Source organism: Porites lutea, chromosome 1 (genome assembly GCF_958299795.1).
Source record: "Porites lutea chromosome 1, jaPorLute2.1, whole genome shotgun sequence".
NCBI classification, from domain to species: Eukaryota; Metazoa; Cnidaria; class Anthozoa; order Scleractinia; family Poritidae; genus Porites; species Porites lutea.
In genome coordinates, this window is record NC_133201.1 from 58,789,836 (window position 1) to 58,809,234 (window position 19,399).

Below are 19,399 nucleotides of genomic sequence, written 5' to 3' on the forward strand. Positions count from 1 at the left end.
CGTTCAGCTCTCGCCATTGCTAACTCCTTCATACATGTCAGTCTTCTAAGCTCCGCTTCCTTATCGAGGAATTTCATTTGAGCTTCTAGTTTGGCGGCTTTCGCAGCGGCCTTTATTTTTCTCGACCGAGCGGAGGAATTTGACACGTGAGACGTCTTCGTACTACCTGTTCTGCTTGTTCCTGAACGATAGCTCTTCACAGAGTGTTGTTTAGCTGCTTCCTTCTCAAGGGCGTGTATTTGACCACTGATCTTCAAACGACAGTCCTGGTACTCGCGATCTTTAAGGTCAAACCACCTATAGGAGGCGTCAGTTTCCTGTTCCGTGAGCATGAGCTCATGATAATCGGTGAACGCTTGATGGAAATCTTCTTTCAACTGATCGAGATTATCTCTTTCTTGAGAAAACCATTCAATGTCCTCGCAGGTCATATAGGAGGAATTAATCCTCTTGATTTGCTTTACCATCCTTTTATATGCGGCGTCTCTCTTTTGTTGGAGCATGGAAATGTTCATTAACCGTCCCTTCTCCGTGGGTTTCCGGTCACGCGTTCTACGCTGTTGCATGACATCCTCACTAGCTAACACAGCGGGTGATGCGCTGAGGAGGTTATCGATTATTTCTTTGGCGTTTTCTTCTTCAAACATCTTGTAACGTTCTTGTATGTGGAGATATTTTACTGTTACAGCGAAGCGACGATCATGTTCTTTACTATCAAATCAAACGTGTCGCTAACTGATCGGGGATATTTAAATACGGAGAACAAAAACTTGCAGGCGATGAAATGGTGTGATGTAATCAACTTGATTTATTTCTTGCCAGCGATCAATGATTCTCGTAAACTAAAAAACAAATACAACTAAATGAACTAACTTATAGGGGAAATTAAGATATAAACGAGTAGCGATCGAAACAAAGGACGATAAAACATAATTGTGTACGAAAGGCTGAATGACAAAGTACAAGCTTGTGCATTTTGGGGGCGGAACCCCGCACATGAAGAATATTATTGTTGCATGGAAAACACTTAACAAATACATCTGCTAACCTAAATAAAATGCTTATATATTGACTTTCGATGAAGATAAAATTAGTAGAAAGGTAACTGAAATATCCATACTTTAGTAAATAACAAAATATGCGAGATTGTTACGAAATGTACACATGTATGCCCACGAGGGGACAAATAAAGTACTAAATCAATAACCTGAAGACTAAATCAACAAAAATATCTACGAAAGGAAACGAAAATAATTACTTACATATCTGACCCACACAGTAAACGTCCAAATAACGAAACGAAACTAAATGACACAAAAACTTATTCTTCTACTGTATTATGCGAGAAACGTGCAATCGACTGAAATAAGAGCTATCCAGGGGGAGTATTAGAAACAAAGCAATGACGTAAATGAAACACTGGAAATGAAATGAAACTAAAAATAATGAAAACTAAATGAGAAACTTAACAGATGCCTTGGACCAGCATATTTCTAGCTTCACTTGAGGTAGATGGTTTTGATGGTGATATTAAGAGTCGTGTCTTACGCGCTATACATGACGGACCTAATGGCTTCAAGAGCAAGGATTTTAGCGACCAACAAGCAGAAATAGAATGCCCTGAACAAGTAGTGAGAAAAGACGAAGAGCCAATGGAAATTGACTCTGTAATTAATGACTTTCAAAACAGGCTTTGTTTGTAAAAGTAATAAAATGAGTTGATGTTTTGATTTTCCGTCAGTGTGTGTTTGTCTTTATCTTAGTTAAGATGGGTCTTTCTCTCTCTTTGCTTCGAGTCAAGTTTTCTTGGTACCGCTTAACAGCAAAAAATTTAACAATATCTACAAGTGCAATGGAAAAGCTTAAAGACAACTTTTTTAAACTACCGGGCTCAAATCTCGAAAAATTAAAGCAACTCCATTCTGAACTCTTTTCCGAAGTGAACTGGGGACGATTAGTAGTATTTTTGAACTTCGCGGATCAGCTGGGATTAACTGAGGAGGAATGGGAACTACTATTTCATCTTCTTGTTCCCACTCTCACCCAGATTCCACAGTAGCTATATAAAGGAGCACCAGGGAGAGAGAAGTTATTACATCTTTTACCGTTCAGGTAAACACTAGTGATGGGTTGCTGTCCGCCATCATCCACTTTTGGTTTTGAACACATTTTCAATCGCATACGTTGTGTGTTAGCTTGCTGCGGTGGTAAAGTGGTTGTACAAAACTCGGAATTTTGTGATGGAGAAAAAACTAGCCAGCATCTACCTCGACCCAAGTCAACCCGCAAGTTTCGGTGGTTTAGATGCTGTTTACAGAGCAGTCAAAGAGAAAGGAAAGAACAAGATATCGCGTAAACAAGTCCGAGATTGGTTGAGTCAGCAGGATGTTTATACTCTTCACAAACCCGCGCGAAGACGCTACAAGAGAAGCCGAGTCATCGTTCCTGGAATAGATGCCCAGTTTCAAGCGGATTTGGTCGATCTTCAAAATCTCAGTCGCTACAACAAGGGCTATAAATACTTACTCACTTGTATAGATATCTTCAGCAAGTATGCCTGGGTGCTGCCTTTGAAGTCAAAACAAGGTCAAGAACTGGTCAAAGCCTTTCAAAAGATCCTTTCTACTGGTCGCAAACCCAGCAAACTGCAAACGGATCTAGGAACAGAGTTTCTTAATCGAGTGTTTCAGACTTATCTGCGTGACAACAACATTGACTTTTTTTCTGTAAACTCTGGGCTCAAGGCCTCAGTAGTTGAGCGTTTTAACAGAACATTTAAAAATAAGATGTACAAATATTTCACAGCTAAAAACACTCTCACCTATATCAATGTACTAGCCCAACTATTATCCTCTTACAATAACACTTACCACCGAAGTATTAAAATGAAACCGAGTGAGGTGACTAAAGCGAATGAAACTAAAGTGTGGGATACTTTGTACGGTAATGACGTTGAAAAGCGTGTGCGTTTTAAATTTCAAGTGGGAGATCGTGTTAGGATCAGCAAAGTGAAGCGAATGTTTGAAAAATCTTACCTGCCTAATTTCACGGAAGAAATGTTTACTGTATACAAACGAATGGCGCGTCAAGTACCCGTTTACAAACTAAAGGATGATGCAGGTGAGATCTTAGATGGAACGTTTTATGAACCCGAATTACAGAAAATAATTAAGAACGATCATGTGTACCGCGTTGAAAAGATTTTGCGCAAGCGAAAGCGTTAAGGAATAGTTGAATACTTTGTAAAATGGAAAGGGTACCCAGACAAGTTTAATAGCTGGATAGCAGAAAGTAATATCTCAAAGTTGTAACATTTTGTGTGAAGCCAATAAAAGGGTTATTTTAACTGAAAACAAAGGTTGTTGTGTATAGTTATAAATTAAGAACGCCAGGAATAAATGTTCATTTGAACACACGAAACGATGGAGGTAACACAGTTTTACCTGCATCTTCCAAGCAATAGCAGCCTCGATAAGTTTCCCAACAACACATTAACGGAGTACCATGTTGGTTTACCTCAAACCGTTAGCTTGACGGGGGACTGGGAAGTAGCGTTAACAGAAATTCATTATCCTCACAGCTGGAATAATGTCCAAGGAAATTTTGGTAATCGATTCTTCCTTCGGAACCAAGAATTGTCCGGAATATGGGAGGCCCTAATTATACCACCGGGTCATTATTCTTCCATTGAAGATATCTTATCAAAGATGAAAGGGCTGATCGAGAATGTAAAGCGCTTCAATGACGATGCAACATTTTCCTACGATACGTTCACTAGAAAGGTGACTGTTCACCTACAAAATAACGTAGAACTTTTCTTTGGTAACATTGGATACCTGCTGGGATTTTCACCAGAAGAAATTATTTCTAATACCTCTACCGCTGAAAGACAAGTGGATTTGGAGTATGCCTTTCACGACCTTTTCATTTACTGTGATCTTATTCAGTCACAATATGTTGGAGATGCATTGGTACCTTTGCTTCGAATTGTTCCTGTAGAAGGAAAGGTCGGGGAGCGAGTCAGTAAATCATTTTTGCGCCCCCAATATTTACCTGTCAGCAGAAAGCAATTTGAAACCGTCGAAGTCGATATAAAGACAGACACAGGAGAGTCTGTACCATTTGAGTTTGGGAGAGTGCTGTTAACACTTCATTTTCGTCAAAGTGCACCTCAGTACTTTTAAGATGAAAAAACTCCATACTCCAAATCACAAGTTGTACGAACAGTACTATGTTAATCAAGCCAAACAAAAAGGTGGGAGCTTACCGGCGTTTCACGGTGCTCGATTTCAGCGGGGTTATGGACTAGGGTCCATATTCAGAGGCCTGTTTCGCTGGGCGATGCCTCACCTTCAGCAGGGTGCTAAGGTGATTGGAAAAAAGGCTTTACAAACGGGTGTCAATGTCGCCCAAGATGTTCTTGATGGAGATAACATTAAAACAGCAGTCCAAAAGCGCACGAAACAAGCCCTCGGTCTACCTTCCCAAAATTCATTGCAGGGACAATCAGGAGCTGGCAAAAAATCTATAAAAAGAAAAGCGCAAGGAACCAAAATCAGTTCGCCTCCAGGCAAGAAGGCAAAAACATCTCCTCAGCAAAAGAAGCCCAAAGAGAAATTTTCTTTCTGGAAGTAGCTATGGCCTTTGTGCATCACGAGTCTCAGGAATGTACGAAATCAGAGTTGGATCTCTTTACCATTCCTGCAACACAAACCTCTATCACCAAAGGGCAATGGATCGAGTACCACCCCATCAGTAACATCACGGACAGTGGTCCGATCGAATTTTATGTTTCGGGAACCGGAGATGAGTACTTGGACTTGGCACGTACTCAGTTATTTGTGAAAGCCAAGATCACAAAAGCAAATGGAACCGCCATAGATAGCGATACACAAGTAGGTCCCGTGAACCTGTTTTTACATTCCCTTTTTTCGCAAGTGGACGTTTCCTTGAACGAGCGATTGATCTCTCCATCCACCAATACCTACCCTTATCGCGCCATGATCGAAACCTTGCTAAACTACGGAGAAGAAGCAAAAACAAGTCAACTTTCTATGGCCATGTTTTACAAAGACACCCCTGGAAAAATGGATGTTGCCAACCCTGTGGCTGCAGACGATGCCGCAAACAAGGGGTTAAAGGTTCGCTATGATTTCACTAAAGAAAGTCATATTGTGGATATGATGGGGCCCATTCATAGCGACATTTTCTTTCAAGACCGGTTGATGCTAAATGGAGTGAATTTAAGAATCAAACTGAACCGAGCCAAGAACTCGTTTTGTCTGATGTCATCAGCAGCCGCTCCAACTTTCAAGGTGGTAATCACAGAAGCCATCTTGTTCGTTCGCAAGGTGAAATTGGCCTCTTCTATTATACTTGGCCATGCTGCTGCACTAAAACACTCCAGCGCCAAGTACCCGGTTCGCCGAATAGATTGTAAAGTTTTGTCTATTCCAAGAGGATTTAGCAGTTTTAACCCCGACAACATCTTTTTGGGTCACATCCCCAAACGAATCGTGCTGGTCTTAGTGGATACTCAGGCATACAATGGAACTTACAGTACCAACCCGTTCAACTTCAAACACCACAATCTAACTCAAGTGGGTGTCTATGTGGACGGAGAGCAAATTCCTCGGAAACCTCTGTTCTTGAATTTTGACGAAGCTGGAGGTCAAAATGTAATAGCAGGCTATCAAAGCCTGTTCTCAGGCACTGGAAAGTTATCCCAAGATGCGGGTAATCAAATCAGTAGAAGCGATTATGGCTCTGGTTACACAGCATTCTGCTTTGACTTGTCCCCAGACCACTGCTCAGGTGACCATTTTGAGCTAATAAAGCAAGGTAACCTGCGCGCTGAGCTTCATTTCAAGGAACCACTGGCCAATACGGTTAACCTTATCGTGTACGCTGAATTCCAAAACGTGATTGAAGTTGACGGGAACCGCAACGTGATGTTCGACTACACAAACTAAAAATGGACACTACTCAACTGACCCTTATTTTGAGAAAGGATAAATTTACACGAGGTGTGTTTCAAGGCGTGTATCCCTCAGACCGGCTGCCTGCAGGTGTTTCACATTACCCAGCCCTGTTTATCGCCAATGTGGATACGAGTGACAAGCCAGGTTCGCATTGGGTGGCGTTTTATTTCACCAAGGAGCAAGAGGGAGAATTTTTCGATTCTTACGGATCACCACCCAGCAAATATTCAGGAACATTTACTACCTTTTTAAACAACAATTCTAACCAGTGGACTTTTAATACTGTGACATTACAAAGTATCTATTCAAAAGTCTGCGGACATTACTGTTTGTATTTTGCTTTATATCGTAGTCGGCAAATAAGTATGAGTACTATTGTCCATCGTTTTTCTAAAGACACAAGTAAAAATGATCGTCTTGTAAAACGATTTATTGAAAAATATTTTCCTATAAGTTTTCCGAAATATCGTACTGATGTAAACAAGCAAAGAGCAAAAGCACAACACTAAGTTCAGTAAACAGACACCATGTAATTTCTTTTCAACACATTTTATTGACTAAGCAAAATAAAGTTTTGTGTTTCACAATAAAAAAGTCTCTTGTCATGATTTATAATCGTAACCATCGAACAGCCTGAGGGCGAGGACTCTCGACTCTGCGCCTCTGCTTTTTGGCAGAAGATAACGTCACAGGTGGGGTGGGCAGCCAACGCGAAGGACTTTCTGGGGTCTCCTCTCTCACTCTTGCTTTAAACTCTCTTATGGCACTCTGACGTTGGGGATTACGAACCAAGTTTTCGGGTACATTCATTCGCGCCAGGCCCCTCGCAAACACTGACCACCCCACTGGTTCAAATCCTTTTCGGTGACGCAATGTGTCGTTGACTAGGTCGACCACATGAGAACCTGGGATTGGTTTGTTTTCATACAACAGCTCTCCTTTATCATTCCAATGCAACACATCCTGGTGTTTTTTAATTTTATCCAACAACTGCCTAGCCCCAGCTTTGTAAATTTTCGGTACACTTTTCATGACCTCTAGCTCTACTGCTGTTGGAAGAGAATTATCTGGAGAAGCTTCCTCTGTAGATTCTGCGTTCTCAACTGGTTTGGGGGTTTCTGTTGTTTTATGGTTCGTTAACCTCACATGGAGAGGCTGGCCTTTCCGCTGATCGTAATAAGTCAAGTACCGTTGCAACACCTGATTGTAAAGCTTCGCCTTTTCCTCATCATCAAGCTGTTTATTTTCTAAAATATCCCCCATTTGGCTATCCAGATTTTTCAGAGTTTGTGTTACAGGTGGTGTTAATATCTGCTGGCGTTGCTGCAATCGCTCCAGAGTGTTCTCAGGAACGAGAACCATACGTCTTGTATGATTCATCTTAAGTAAGAAGCGAGCTCAACACCCGAAGAACGGGAGGTAGCAAAACACTTAAAAAGTTTCCTCCGTGTTGTACCAAGATTTGCTTTTTCTTGTTTAGCGGGGTACTCTTTTCAGCTAAAGCAGTCAAGGCTTTCTTGTGCTTAAGAAGTTTTTTCTTTGCCGGTTTACTGACAGGGGCTGTTTCTTTAAGTACGTTGAATACACACTCACAAATGGTTCTTACTAAAGCGTCGTCGGCTGCTTTCAAAATTGCTTTACGTTGAGCTGGGGTACACTTGACAAGGAGCTTAAGAAAATCGTGGTTCTTTCTTAGTCGCTGGGCCATACTCAACTGATATCAATCACTACGATGGAGCTTTTTTATACCTTTCTGACATAGGCGAGCTGAGTCTCTCCAGGGAAAATGCTTGTGCGCAACCGGAAGTCGGTAGGCGTTTCCGGTTTGAGGTCGCATAACAGGTAGCCATAAGGGCGTTTTGTCGCATCCTGAAACGCTTCTTGCATGTATTTGACATGACCGGGAAACATCTGTTTCGCCAAGTGACTGACTTGACTGCTATCCCGCGGAGACTTGAACATTACCAAATAGTGGCAATTCAAACTCATGTCTCTCAGTTCTTTTCCCCGGTGAAAAATATTTTGAAGAATGAAAATAACGCTTAAATTTCGGTGATGACAGCCCTTAGTAAACAAATTGGTAATTCTTTGATCGTTGCTAAGCTCCTGCATTAAATCGTCAATGACCACTAAATTTCGAATGGTTGGGTTTATCATGGATTCTAAATCACTAGGAACTCCTTCGACGAACGTGATGTTGGGAATAGTCCTTAGCATCTCATCGTAAGCCGGTTGGTATATCCCATAACACCAAATGATATTTTCAGGAGCTCCGTCTATTAATTCTTCTCCAGATTCCAACAGGTGTTTGACAAACTGACTTTTTCCACAACAAGTGGGGCCAGCTACAATAGCAGGAAAGGGGTGTTTCCACCTTGGGTCCATGTTGACAACTGACTGGTTCAACTGCGTTTGCTCTTATTTATAGAGAAATGGTCTTTGGTGGAGTATCTTTATCATATACACGAACCATGTTGGTATTTTGTAATTTAGCAAACTGGAGCCAATATTTTCTCTCTAAGTCAGACAGCTCGTGTACCTGAGCCAAATGGTTTGCTAATCGAACTAAAAATTTTGACCCACAGCCGGGAACAGGACAATGCTTGCATTTTAGTTTTTTCATGTTAACGGTACGAAATCAGACTTTAAACTGAACAAATCTATTTGCGACACGAAATTTATCGTTTATTTTCGAGGGCACAACGAGCACAAAGGGCATAAAGGGCAGAAATTAAGTGGAACACGCGAGAAGGTCGCGTGAGGAAGTTGTGCGCGGGAACGCACTCGCGCCTTAAGTCAGAAAATTACAAGAAACGCGTTTTTTATAAATTGTTTTATTTATGAATCACACACGCTACAATTTTTGATACTCATTTTTTTTAATACAGCAATCAATTTACAACACAATTTTATATATCTAGAGGTATAGTGGTAACTCCATCCTCCAACACTTTTCTTTTGGGGTAAAAGTAGGAAAACCCATCTCGAACTTGTTCATAAGTATACATGCTATTGTTGACTACCCTAAAACCTTTATTTAATCCTGGACTACTCTGTTTGGTCAACAGAACATTAAGATATTTTTCTTTGTTAATGTCGTTTGTTTTCTTGTTAACCCCTTTACAACTGAACTTATCATAGGCCCCAAAGCAATAGTAGGTCTTGCTACTTAGACCAATTATTCCTGCCCCTGTCCACTCTTCCTTAAATAAACCTGGTGTTCTTTTGTCATAAGCTTTGTGTTCTGGAGTGTCGGTTCGTGGAAACCAATTGGCCTTGTCTGCTTCAAATTCTCCTCTTAACTCTGGTTTTACTAAACTTTCTACCGATTGCCCTGCGATCGCGATATAGGCAGAGTCGGTGTCCATTTCACAATACTGAAAATCACTACGATCAAGATACTTATCCATGAAATCAAAATAAAACTGAAGCATTCTAAGTTTAGCGTATTGATAAACGAAAAAACCTATCTGCATGGGAAGGTTCAACTTGATTTTTTTCTTGCAAGATTGCACTTCAAACGTATTTTTATCAATCAGTTCAATCTGTCTAAAGAAGGGTTTGTTTATTAAGCGGGACGCTTTGGTTTCTTCACAAAACTGGACTTCTCGATGGCGTTCTTGATCGGTTATCGTCTTTCCATAACTCGAGTTCCCCACCTATGAAAAAAGACAACATTGATATGAGTTTTTTGTACCTTAAAACGTATTTCTTCCTCCTTTCCCTCAATAGGAGAACAACTTACCAATTTCATGGTGTCTGCGATGATGGCTTTGTTTGGGTCTACATCTCCAGCCCGTCTAGCATCCGATACAGCTTCCCCAAAGGGTTGGAAACAGGGAACGGGTGTATACTCCACTACTTGATAAATATGAGTCACTTCCAGACCATGCTCCAGGTACCACTTAATGAGTGGGGAAGCCAATAAGATCTTCTCACCAAAATAGCTACCAACGAGACTTCTTCGAGGTTGTGACATGATGTTCCCTTCCTCAGCAAAGGTTTGCATGTGCTGACCAATATCTTCTCTTGAAATTTGTATGTTTTTGAAAATGGGGCACATTTCTGCAAACTTGGGTTTTAGTGCATCAGGTACTCGAACATCACACTCGACCACTCCAAAGAGGGACTCGCTTCTTATTGCGCTTAAGATCTGGTCTTGTGTCAGAGTCTTGTGATGATCAAGAGGGCGGTTAAACTTGGAGTTAAGAAACTGCTGAACTTGTGAGTTTGTTTTCTTAATTCGACGCCACTGGCACTCGTATATTTCCACAAGATGGTACCCCTGATCCTTGATGTACTTGGAGATTTCTTTGGTTTCTTCTCGTAACTCCGCCATTGGTCTTTTTCTCTTTTCGTTCATTTCTTTTCCTTTAGTAAGATAACAGATATGCCCATGCCACCAGCAGCCATGGAACTGAAAGACTGTTTGCGAAGGACCGTGAAAACCATCCACTGGTATTTTTCTTTCACCAATGCGTTTTTCTGTATTGTTCATTTGGTGGCGTATAAAAATTCCTCCTTCATGTGCCTTCCACTCTAACCACTCGGTTGCCATCCTGGAAGAACTTTCTCTCTTGAAGCCAGTTTCCTCTCGGCGTCTTGTAAATGATCCGGTGGGCATGTCTTGCATGATGGCCCATAGATATAAGGCATTGGCATCGTATCCAACAATCTTTTGACAGGTTTTTGCTTGTTTTCCTTGATCCTCCATTTCTTTTTCTCTGATTTTGGTTTTTCCCGCCTCGTGATATCGATGAAATATTATACTGGGGCCACCCACCATATTTTTCTTAAAGAGATAGTACAGGTCTTTGTTTTTTTCGTCAAACAGAGAGAAGAAGATGTCAGATTCCAGGGTGTTAAAGAGGTACGTCAAGGTCACACCGGGAATAGAAATACCCTGTCTTAACATGTCGATCTTTTTATCTTTCCAGAAGGCGCACATTTTTTCCAGGGCCTCACAGAAAGGTTGGACATCTAGGTTGTTGTACCAGATGAGAAATTCTCGAAAGGTCTGCATATTATTGTTCGACCAGACTTGTTGGCAGTACTGGTAGTCTTCATCAGAAATGTTCTTGTTTTTTAACGTAGAAAAGAACGCTTCGTGAGGTGGAAGGGAAGGGTGTTCTAATTTCTCAAGAGAATTCAGCCATTCATAAGGAAAGAACCCCTTGGTCTGAGGACACTCGTAGGCCTTCAGAAATTTGTCGTAGCTGAAACCGGGAGCAAGAAAGTTGGTGACGTCGAGGAAGCGAAGATGTGGGGTCTTTAGGCACATGAAATTGTGGTTACGCTTGATAGTAAACTGAACGCCTTCATTCTGGACCAGGACAGGAAACAGAAATTCTTTGACGGCATTCAAGTCATATTTACCAGAATTGAAGCCCAGGACAGGAAGTTCTTGTAGATATTCTTGGAAACGATCTCTCAGTTTCTTTAAAGGGTGCACTTTTTTCTGCTTAGGTTCTGGGCTGTTGTCCTCTGGTCTATCATATTCACACTCCTGATCATTCTCACTCTGATCCTCGTGTTCGCGATCTAAGGCCCTGTAAAAAGAGGCACCCTGTTCTACTACGTCATCGTCAATAAAGACACGATCTTCTTCGCTTTCAGACTCGATTTCTTCTTCCTCTTCATTATCTGTGTCCATGAGATCTTCTCCTTCATCATCGCTATCTTCCTGGGTGAGGTTTTCTACTGTGTTAGTTTTTGAAGGCTCACCAGCTTCTGATTTTTGCTTCATGTCTTGCAGCCTTTGGTCGATGGCTTCAAAAAGAAAGTTAAATTCTTTTCTTAATAGGTCATAACTTTGTTCACTGATTTTTACGAGGTGTTCTAACATCTCTTTGACGAGCTGTTTAGAGTCCCCATCTGAGACAAAGCACTTTGGTTGGTCGTAGTCTGGAACGTTGGAGCAGACACTCATGCTGAGGGGTATATGTTTAGCGTCCCAAGTCAGTTTCTCTGTATCGTTAAGGTCTGTCTCAGGTGTAAACATACACTCAAAGTCAAAGGTAGCTCTGTAGGGGAAGAACTTGAGATGCTCAGGAACAGTCAACCCTTCGTCTTCAAGCAACCGAAAGATGGTTGGTGGGGTCTTGTAAGTACCTCCTGGAAACTGGTAACTAACTTTCGCTTCACAGGTTCGCTCGTGACGATTTAACATACCAACGTGTTTCCACAATGTTCCACATCGCGAGCAGCTGTAGGACTTGGCATACTTCTTTAAATCTTTAATATAGGAAAAGTGATTCTGGTACAGGTTGAGGTACAGCGTAGTTGGGTAGTGGCAAAGGGAGCGGTGAATCAACTGCGCAGCGATCTCAGGAGCGAAATCCTCTTCCTCTTTTTCGATGTCTTCTTCTCCCTCCTCTCCATCGGGTTTAGTGGGTTCGAGGGAATAGACAAAAATGTTGACTTCGTAGAGGTGTTCTAGGTCGATCAGTTCTTTCAGCTTTACACCACAAAATTTCTTTTTCTCAGGAAAAAATTCTCTATATCGCTCATAGTAATGTTGTGCATCCCGCTCTAGATTCTTTGGGTGACAACCGTTGTGGAGTGCCAAAGCGCGAAAGAAGCACAAATTGTCGCTGTAGATTTTACCGGTCTGGTGGTTGCGATCCAAGGCGACCAAACCATGGTTCTCGGCCAGATAGGAAGGCAAGTAAGTACCTCTCCCTATAGGATGACCTCGTAGCTTGGTGACGAAGAAAGTGATATTGGTCACCTGTTCTACGACCCATTTAGAGTTGGGGCGTCGCTGACGTACCCATTCCAAGACGTCAAGGTTTAGCAATGCTTCACGAACTTGCTGAAGGTCAGCTGCGGTGGTAATTTGAAAGGGCGCTTCAAAGACTTGCTCATTATTTCTGGAGGCATAATAATATTGAAGTGCTCCGGTCTCATTGTTGCGTAGAATGAAACCAAAAGACACATTCAGCTTAAACACCGTAGACTGGTCAGTAAAAATGTTATTCAAATGAGTGATAAGTTCTTGAGGTTGGAGAGATGACAGGCGGAAATTGTACCAGTCCAAAAGGCGATTTTTGCGGCTAAAACGAGTGCGTATTTGATGCCAGTGGTTGCGGTATTCGGGAACCAGACTTTGTTGTGCTTCAGGGAGATCGGTGATAGACCTTGGCTCTTGCTGCCAACTAGAACTTGGAGTTGACTGTCTTTTTTCGATAGGGGTCGACTTTATTTTCTTGGTTTTTTGCTCTGAAGGAAAAAAAAGGTATACATCTATCTAAATAGAATATCTCCAATGTGTTCAAAGTAAAAGTTACGTTTTGTTCCATATATTGTGAACTTACAATGACTTGTCTAAATCCACTGAAATTCTATCAGTTTCTAGCTTCTGTTTTTATAGGTTATTTCCGATTCAAAAGTAAATTTGCAATCAGCGGCTTATATTTACCGGTAAATATGTTGTGTTTTAAACCTCCATTTGTCACCCTGAAATGACTTTGTGACCCCGAACCTTACCGCGGTATATACTAGTAGAGGGGAACAATGTCGATGTAAGTCACACGATACGTCCTCTTTGAAATGACCCTGATATCGGACCTTATGGTTTTAAGGACAAAAGAAGTGTTTAACAAGGTGTGACCTCTATTATATTCAGTAAGGTATTACTGTAAACAAAGGCCGATAAAGCACTTTTTCAACACATCCTACTATCTATTATGCGTTGCGAAGGAAATTTACATAGTACTTATCATTTAATTTATACAAAATGTTATTTTGGTATTGCAAAAGAGTCTTCCTACCTGAGTCGTCTTGGCGTGGACGTTTTGCAGTCGTAGAGGGTTTGCTGTGAGCTGTTTTCTGATGTGCTATAAATGGGGCCAGATTGTGAAATGTCTCTCCACAGGTTGAACACTGATATTCCCGCTAAGCCGCTCGTCTCTCGTGGACTTGTTTCTCGTGGCGTTTCAGATCCCAATTGCGATGGAACGACTTGTCGCACTTATTACACTGATGTGGTTTCTCGTTGGTATGTGTTTTTTCGTGGCGCTTTAATTTATCTGGTCGAGTGAAGACTTTTCCACAGATTTCACATACATGGCGAGACCTTTTGGTGGAAGAAATATCTTCTTCATCCTGTAAAAATATAAGGTGTATTAATGACGGATTTACAATCCGTTTTAGAGACACCGTGCGACAAGTATTATTTGCGCGGTCTTGCCTCAAAATTACGTCAACAATTGAACAAAGCCTTTCATCTGCATGGTTTTATCATTCTTTTATTTATACCATAAGTTGTTTTTGTAAAACAATAATTTAAGTCCGTCAAACTTAAGAACTGGCTTCATTTATCATATTATCTAAATCGAATCAATCGTAAGATAACTTTTGTAGAAGCTGTTTCTTCTCAATAAATTATAATTGTTAATATGCAAATACCATTTAACCACTGCTAAATTTATGTATTCTATGTTTTACTTTTATAACTTCTTAATTTTTGTGATTTTATCTATTTGTATTTTTGGACTATTTCAGTTCACGAGAGAGATTTAACGAGCTACGACTCCTGAACTCTTCGTGGTTATAAATAAAGTATGTCGAACAACCTAAAGGTACCTTAATTGGTATTGTAAAACCTACCTCTGCTAGTCGTTTCCTGCCAGCTCCACTCTGTATTTGGTTCAAGTGAGGCCGTCCAGTAACCTAAAAAAGTAAAACTTGGTTAAATTGGAAACAATACTCGACCAGAGAGAGAACGTTCATTCAAAATACAGAGAAACAGAGAGCACTTACCTGTGGTAATTTTTCAAACTCATTTTCCCAATCATCCCATGGTTCAAAGATTTCGAGGGGAACGTCAAAATCGAAAGTGATTAACTGGTTGAAATTCATGACTTCTTCTCACAATTCGTAAATGATTTGCTTGGTAAGGAATGACCATTTTATGTGTTTTGAAACAATAGAAAAAACTGGCAGGTAAAAAATAAACCCTGACATCATCTTACCTGGAAAAAATATGACATCATCATGACCAAGTAGGGACATGATATCACTATTCTATTTATAAATTATGATGTCAACATTTTTTGATGACGTCAACCCCTAGGGTATTCTGACGTCACTTACTCCTTGCCAGCTGAAAATAGGCTATGACATCATCCTATGTTAATGGATGCATGACGTCATGGTCATTAATTTAAACTATGACATCATCCTATGTTAATGATATGTATGACGTCACCGGCGTTAATGTATTCCCCCGAAAGTTAATGGCATTCCCCCGCAAAGAAAAGGAGTAACCGGTGCCTTATCCACTACTCAAACTCCATACCAAAAGCCGACCCAGTGGCAGCTCCGAAAGCTTGGGGCCGTTACTACAGGTACCGTGTAAGCCCTCGCTATCCGACACGTCGGCGATATTGACATAACCGTTATCGACGCTACCGTGGCTAAGGTTATTTTGGAAAGAAGTGAGCCCTCAAGGCATCTAGCTCCAATCGAACTGCTCTTTGAAAAACTTATCATTGTAACAGTAATACGTAAAGTAACTGTAAATAGAAGAAAGTAAATTTCACGTAACTTAAATATTTTTTGCGATGTCCCATCTGAGAGATCTTATTTTGAGGTTTGCTTTTCTACCACGCAACAATGAGCTTGGTCACTAAAGTATGTAATAAACCAGCGCACTGTGGAATCGGTCGCACCATAACTCGTGCAGTTTTCGAACAAGAATTGAAGCACTTTCCTAACATTTGCTTTGTTTGTCTTTCCTCTCAATCTTCTCGAGGCAAAATTTTCCTTCTGAAACTCCTGTCCACAAAAAGACGTTCGTTCAGTCCAGCTCAGGCCCTTGAACAAACTGTGGTTAACGTCTCGCAAAAAATTTAGATTGAATCAAAATACGGCGTCCAAACAATTCAAAAGTTTGCTTTGGGTTAAAAAAAAAATAAGGCCAGGACTGTCTTCTCTTTAAAAATTCGTACTTTGGAGCTTTGGAAAAACACCAAGTTTTCAACGGCCATATTTGTCTGTGAATTCAGGATCTTTCATCATCCACTCGCAAGGGTGTAAATATCGCTGGTTGGCCCGAGAAAGCGAACTAATCAGATTGCTTACGACACCAAGATCTATGAATGTATACGGAATAAAAATGGAATGAATGGAATGAACGCTAGAGATCGATTGTTTGAAAATTTGTTGTTATAACATAGCGCGCGTGCTTGCCCTATATAAGTCCTATTGAGCCGCTATGAACAAAATGTTTATTTACGCACGCCCGTGCGTAAATAAGATGACGTGTTCAGCTCTGTTTTTCGTCCCTTTTCCTAAGTACCCAAAAATCGAAGGCAATGGTAAAAAACTTTCTAGACTCTTTTTTGGAATCTAGCTTCGTTCTAGCCACTCAAGGCAACAGCAAAAGCGGTGACATGTTTCGCAAATAATAGAGCCTGCATGATTCGTTGAAACTCGGAAGTCTGCCGTAAAGACTGACATTTACTTGGGAAAAGACCACAAATTGGTCTGTGTCGGAAAATATCCAATTTGTACAAAGTGTCCTCCGTTTTTAACGTTTGTTTTATATCCTACAAAACAAGTTAATTAAAAAGTAAGCTCAACAGCAAAAAAATACACACTTTTGTTATCGCCGGACAATCCGACTGAAGCAGGAAAATTTCTCTTGCAATAACAAGACAAATTACACAAGGAGACATGAATTTATTACTCACAAAAACAACTGCTGCCGGGTCTTCTCAAGAAGCCGTAATGACCAGCCATTGTTCGTAAATGAATATAAGGTTAACGTAGGATGACAGTCGTCTTCGCTGAAAAACAAGTTTTCTGGATTTTGACGAGCAAACATAAACATCTTTCAAGCAAATCCAAACCGTACTCCACGACTTCTTACGAACATGTGAGTATTTTCACTTCAGGCGGACTTTAAGACTCTTTTTCCTTTGTTTCTTTTTAGTTTTCATTGATAGTTAACGAATAAATAAGCAAATTTTCTTTCTCAGTTTTACAGAAAGAATTTTCATTCAAACTAAACCATTGTGGCGTGTTTGTAATCAGCCAATAAGAAGCGTTTGTTATTGTGTCGCTCGTTACGAGAATTTTGTAGTTAATCGAAAAGCAAGCATTTTTGACAGCTATGTTAGAATTTGCTCATGCTTTTAGCTGTGCGTATATCTCTCCTTGCAGATTAGAGTTTTCAAGAGCAACATCCTTTCATTCGTCAATTGCTAAACTGATGCTTAGAGTGATTTTATTTGAACCGTGAATAATTTGCGATAATTTGTTGCCCAGAGTTAAAGAATCTTCAAAACGTCTGAGAACTCAAACAAGCCTACCACCCTGTGTAACACAGAACGCTTTAAAGCTAGTTTCACTAATAGACTGTATTTTACATAATTATACTTTTACTTAAGACATTTAGTAGTAGTAGTAGTAGTAGTAGTAGTAGTAGTAGTAGTAGTAGTAGTAGTAGTAGTAGTAGTAGTACTAGTAGTAGTAGTAGTAGTAGTAGTAGTAGTAGTAGTAGTATTACTATACTAACAATAAAGGGTGTCAAATAGCTAGCAAGGGGTAAACAAGATTAGTGTATAATAGTGCGTAGTATTCTACTCCCTATTTCAGAGGTCAAGTAAAAATTACTCCAACAAATACTCACAAACACCGGAAAAGTGGTACATTATGTAAAATAATCTAATAATAATCAAATATTTGCATATCGGAATGTAACTACGGCAGTGCTTATTGGCTTCACGCTAGAAACGAAGTTGGTTTCAAGTAAGCACTTGGTTCAAGTGCACTAGCTTGGACATCTTAAGTCGCTCTGTTGAAAACATAGCCTGATTCTCAGACGTCCGAGTTCGTTCGCGGTCCCTTTCGCCTCCGGGAAGCGAAAGGGACCGCGAACGACCTCGGACGTCTTAGAATCAGGCTATAGAAAACATGGCTTCACACTTTTAGCTTGTTGACAAAGCATATTACTTGAAATAATAGCTGTCTATCTTTACGTACATTTATTAAAAATCTTCGAACTGCTGCACGTGCAGATCGTGTACTCATGGCTTCCATTTCTTATTGGTCAAGTGTGTTCTCAAGTATGGTGTTGCCTGAACTTGGCGGTGAACTTCGGCTAGTTTGAACTAGGATCGTTTCCATGGTCACCAAGTAAAGCTTAAGCTGGTACATTTCAACCCTTCACACTCAAAGTAGGTTCCAAGTACACTTACATTATACTTGAAGCTCTAGTGTGAAGCCAACAACTATCACTACCTGTAACAGTTAATTATTCTTTCTCAGTTAAATGCTACAGAGGAAGCATCGCCTTATAAACCTTGGTGGCTTCTACAAAATTCATCGCCTATCTCTTCTTCTTTAAACTGAAAAAGTCGTGTATGTTATGAAATCTTTTTCTTCATAAATATGCAATAAAGGACAATTTAATATTAACAAATAAGGCAAAATAAAAATCCTTAATTTCCACAACACTGAATCTTCGGAAGTTAACCAGGGTTAATGATTTAACAGAAAAAGGAAGTTTAATTTGGCCGTAATACTGGAGTGGTATTTGATGGTGCTATATTAGATGCTATGATGTGGAGTTTTGTTGAAGACACCGCGCGCTTTTAATATCGCTTTTAATATCTTCGGCAATATAATAAGAATAATAAATAATTTTGATTTGGCTGTAACGCTCACGGAAGTGATAGTGGTTAGTGATACTAGAAGTCTGCATATTGAATGCAATAACATTGGATTTTTTATTGGTAATACCTTGCTTTTAATACCTTGTAGTTGATCGATACCACATTGATACACAATGAAAAGTCTATATCAGTCTAAAATTGTAATATTTCAAAAATCTCCCTCAATTTAGGAAGACTTATGAAAGGTTTTACTTAGTCCCCTTGCCCCGGCCCCTTAAATAAACTCGCTAGTTAGGTTCATTTATTTATCGACACCCTCTCCTTTGATTCTAGTACATTGTGATTCAGCAGACCAATTTTTAAATTTTATTTGTAGAATTATAGTTTCAATTGAAAACACTGATATACGGCTTTTGATGCTTCATTTTTACGATTGCTTCAAGGTAAGCCTCGATCTCCCTCCCAGTATCTATTGTTTCAAGGTACAAGCCTGTTTTTCCCAGTCTTCATTCACAAGTTTAAAACCAGTCCTTACCAAACTCGGTATATCAACTGTAGTTGCGGGCAACAAGAGAAGCCCGCAATCCTGATCTCCAGGCTGTTATTACGCATGCGTCGCATGTATGTAGCCAGCATTTGGACTTCCACTAAGATCAAGAATGTATGGAACGCACAGCAAGCACTTTGATCACGCGCGTTTGGACCTTCCATCACTCCTTATCTGATCACGCGTGTTTTGACCATCTGTCACGTGAAATTTTACGCAAAGCATAGCGCTGGAGCAAAAGCGTTTTG

At 40.3% G+C, this 19,399-nt stretch overlaps 4 protein-coding genes across 4 annotated transcripts; 2 read left to right on the forward strand and 2 right to left on the reverse strand.

The window, feature by feature from the left end:
* Positions 1-1,472: 1,472 nt before the first annotated feature.
* On the forward strand, positions 1,473-3,224 carry LOC140932996 (uncharacterized). The gene is made up of 2 exons (XM_073382505.1): positions 1,473-1,667; positions 2,196-3,224. The coding sequence occupies exons 1-2, from the start codon at positions 1,473-1,475 to the stop codon at positions 3,222-3,224; spliced, it is 1,224 nt and encodes a 407-aa protein (XP_073238606.1).
* Positions 3,225-4,637: 1,413 nt separating this feature from the next.
* On the forward strand, positions 4,638-5,972 carry LOC140933006 (uncharacterized protein F54H12.2-like). The gene has a single exon (XM_073382514.1). The coding sequence runs from the start codon at positions 4,638-4,640 to the stop codon at positions 5,970-5,972; it is 1,335 nt and encodes a 444-aa protein (XP_073238615.1).
* Positions 5,973-8,890: 2,918 nt separating this feature from the next.
* On the reverse strand, positions 8,891-13,705 carry LOC140933016 (uncharacterized). Its single transcript, XM_073382525.1, has 3 exons — positions 13,699-13,705; positions 9,727-13,202; positions 8,891-9,640 (listed from the first exon to the last, which is right to left on the reverse strand). The coding sequence occupies exons 1-3, from the start codon at positions 13,703-13,705 to the stop codon at positions 8,891-8,893; spliced, it is 4,233 nt and encodes a 1,410-aa protein (XP_073238626.1).
* Positions 13,570-14,846, reverse strand: LOC140940527 (uncharacterized). The gene is made up of 3 exons (XM_073389515.1): positions 14,745-14,846; positions 14,592-14,654; positions 13,570-14,087 (listed from the first exon to the last, which is right to left on the reverse strand). The coding sequence occupies exons 1-3, from the start codon at positions 14,841-14,843 to the stop codon at positions 13,878-13,880; spliced, it is 372 nt and encodes a 123-aa protein (XP_073245616.1). The 5' UTR covers positions 14,844-14,846; the 3' UTR covers positions 13,570-13,877.
* Between the last annotated feature and the right edge of the window lie 4,553 nt (positions 14,847-19,399).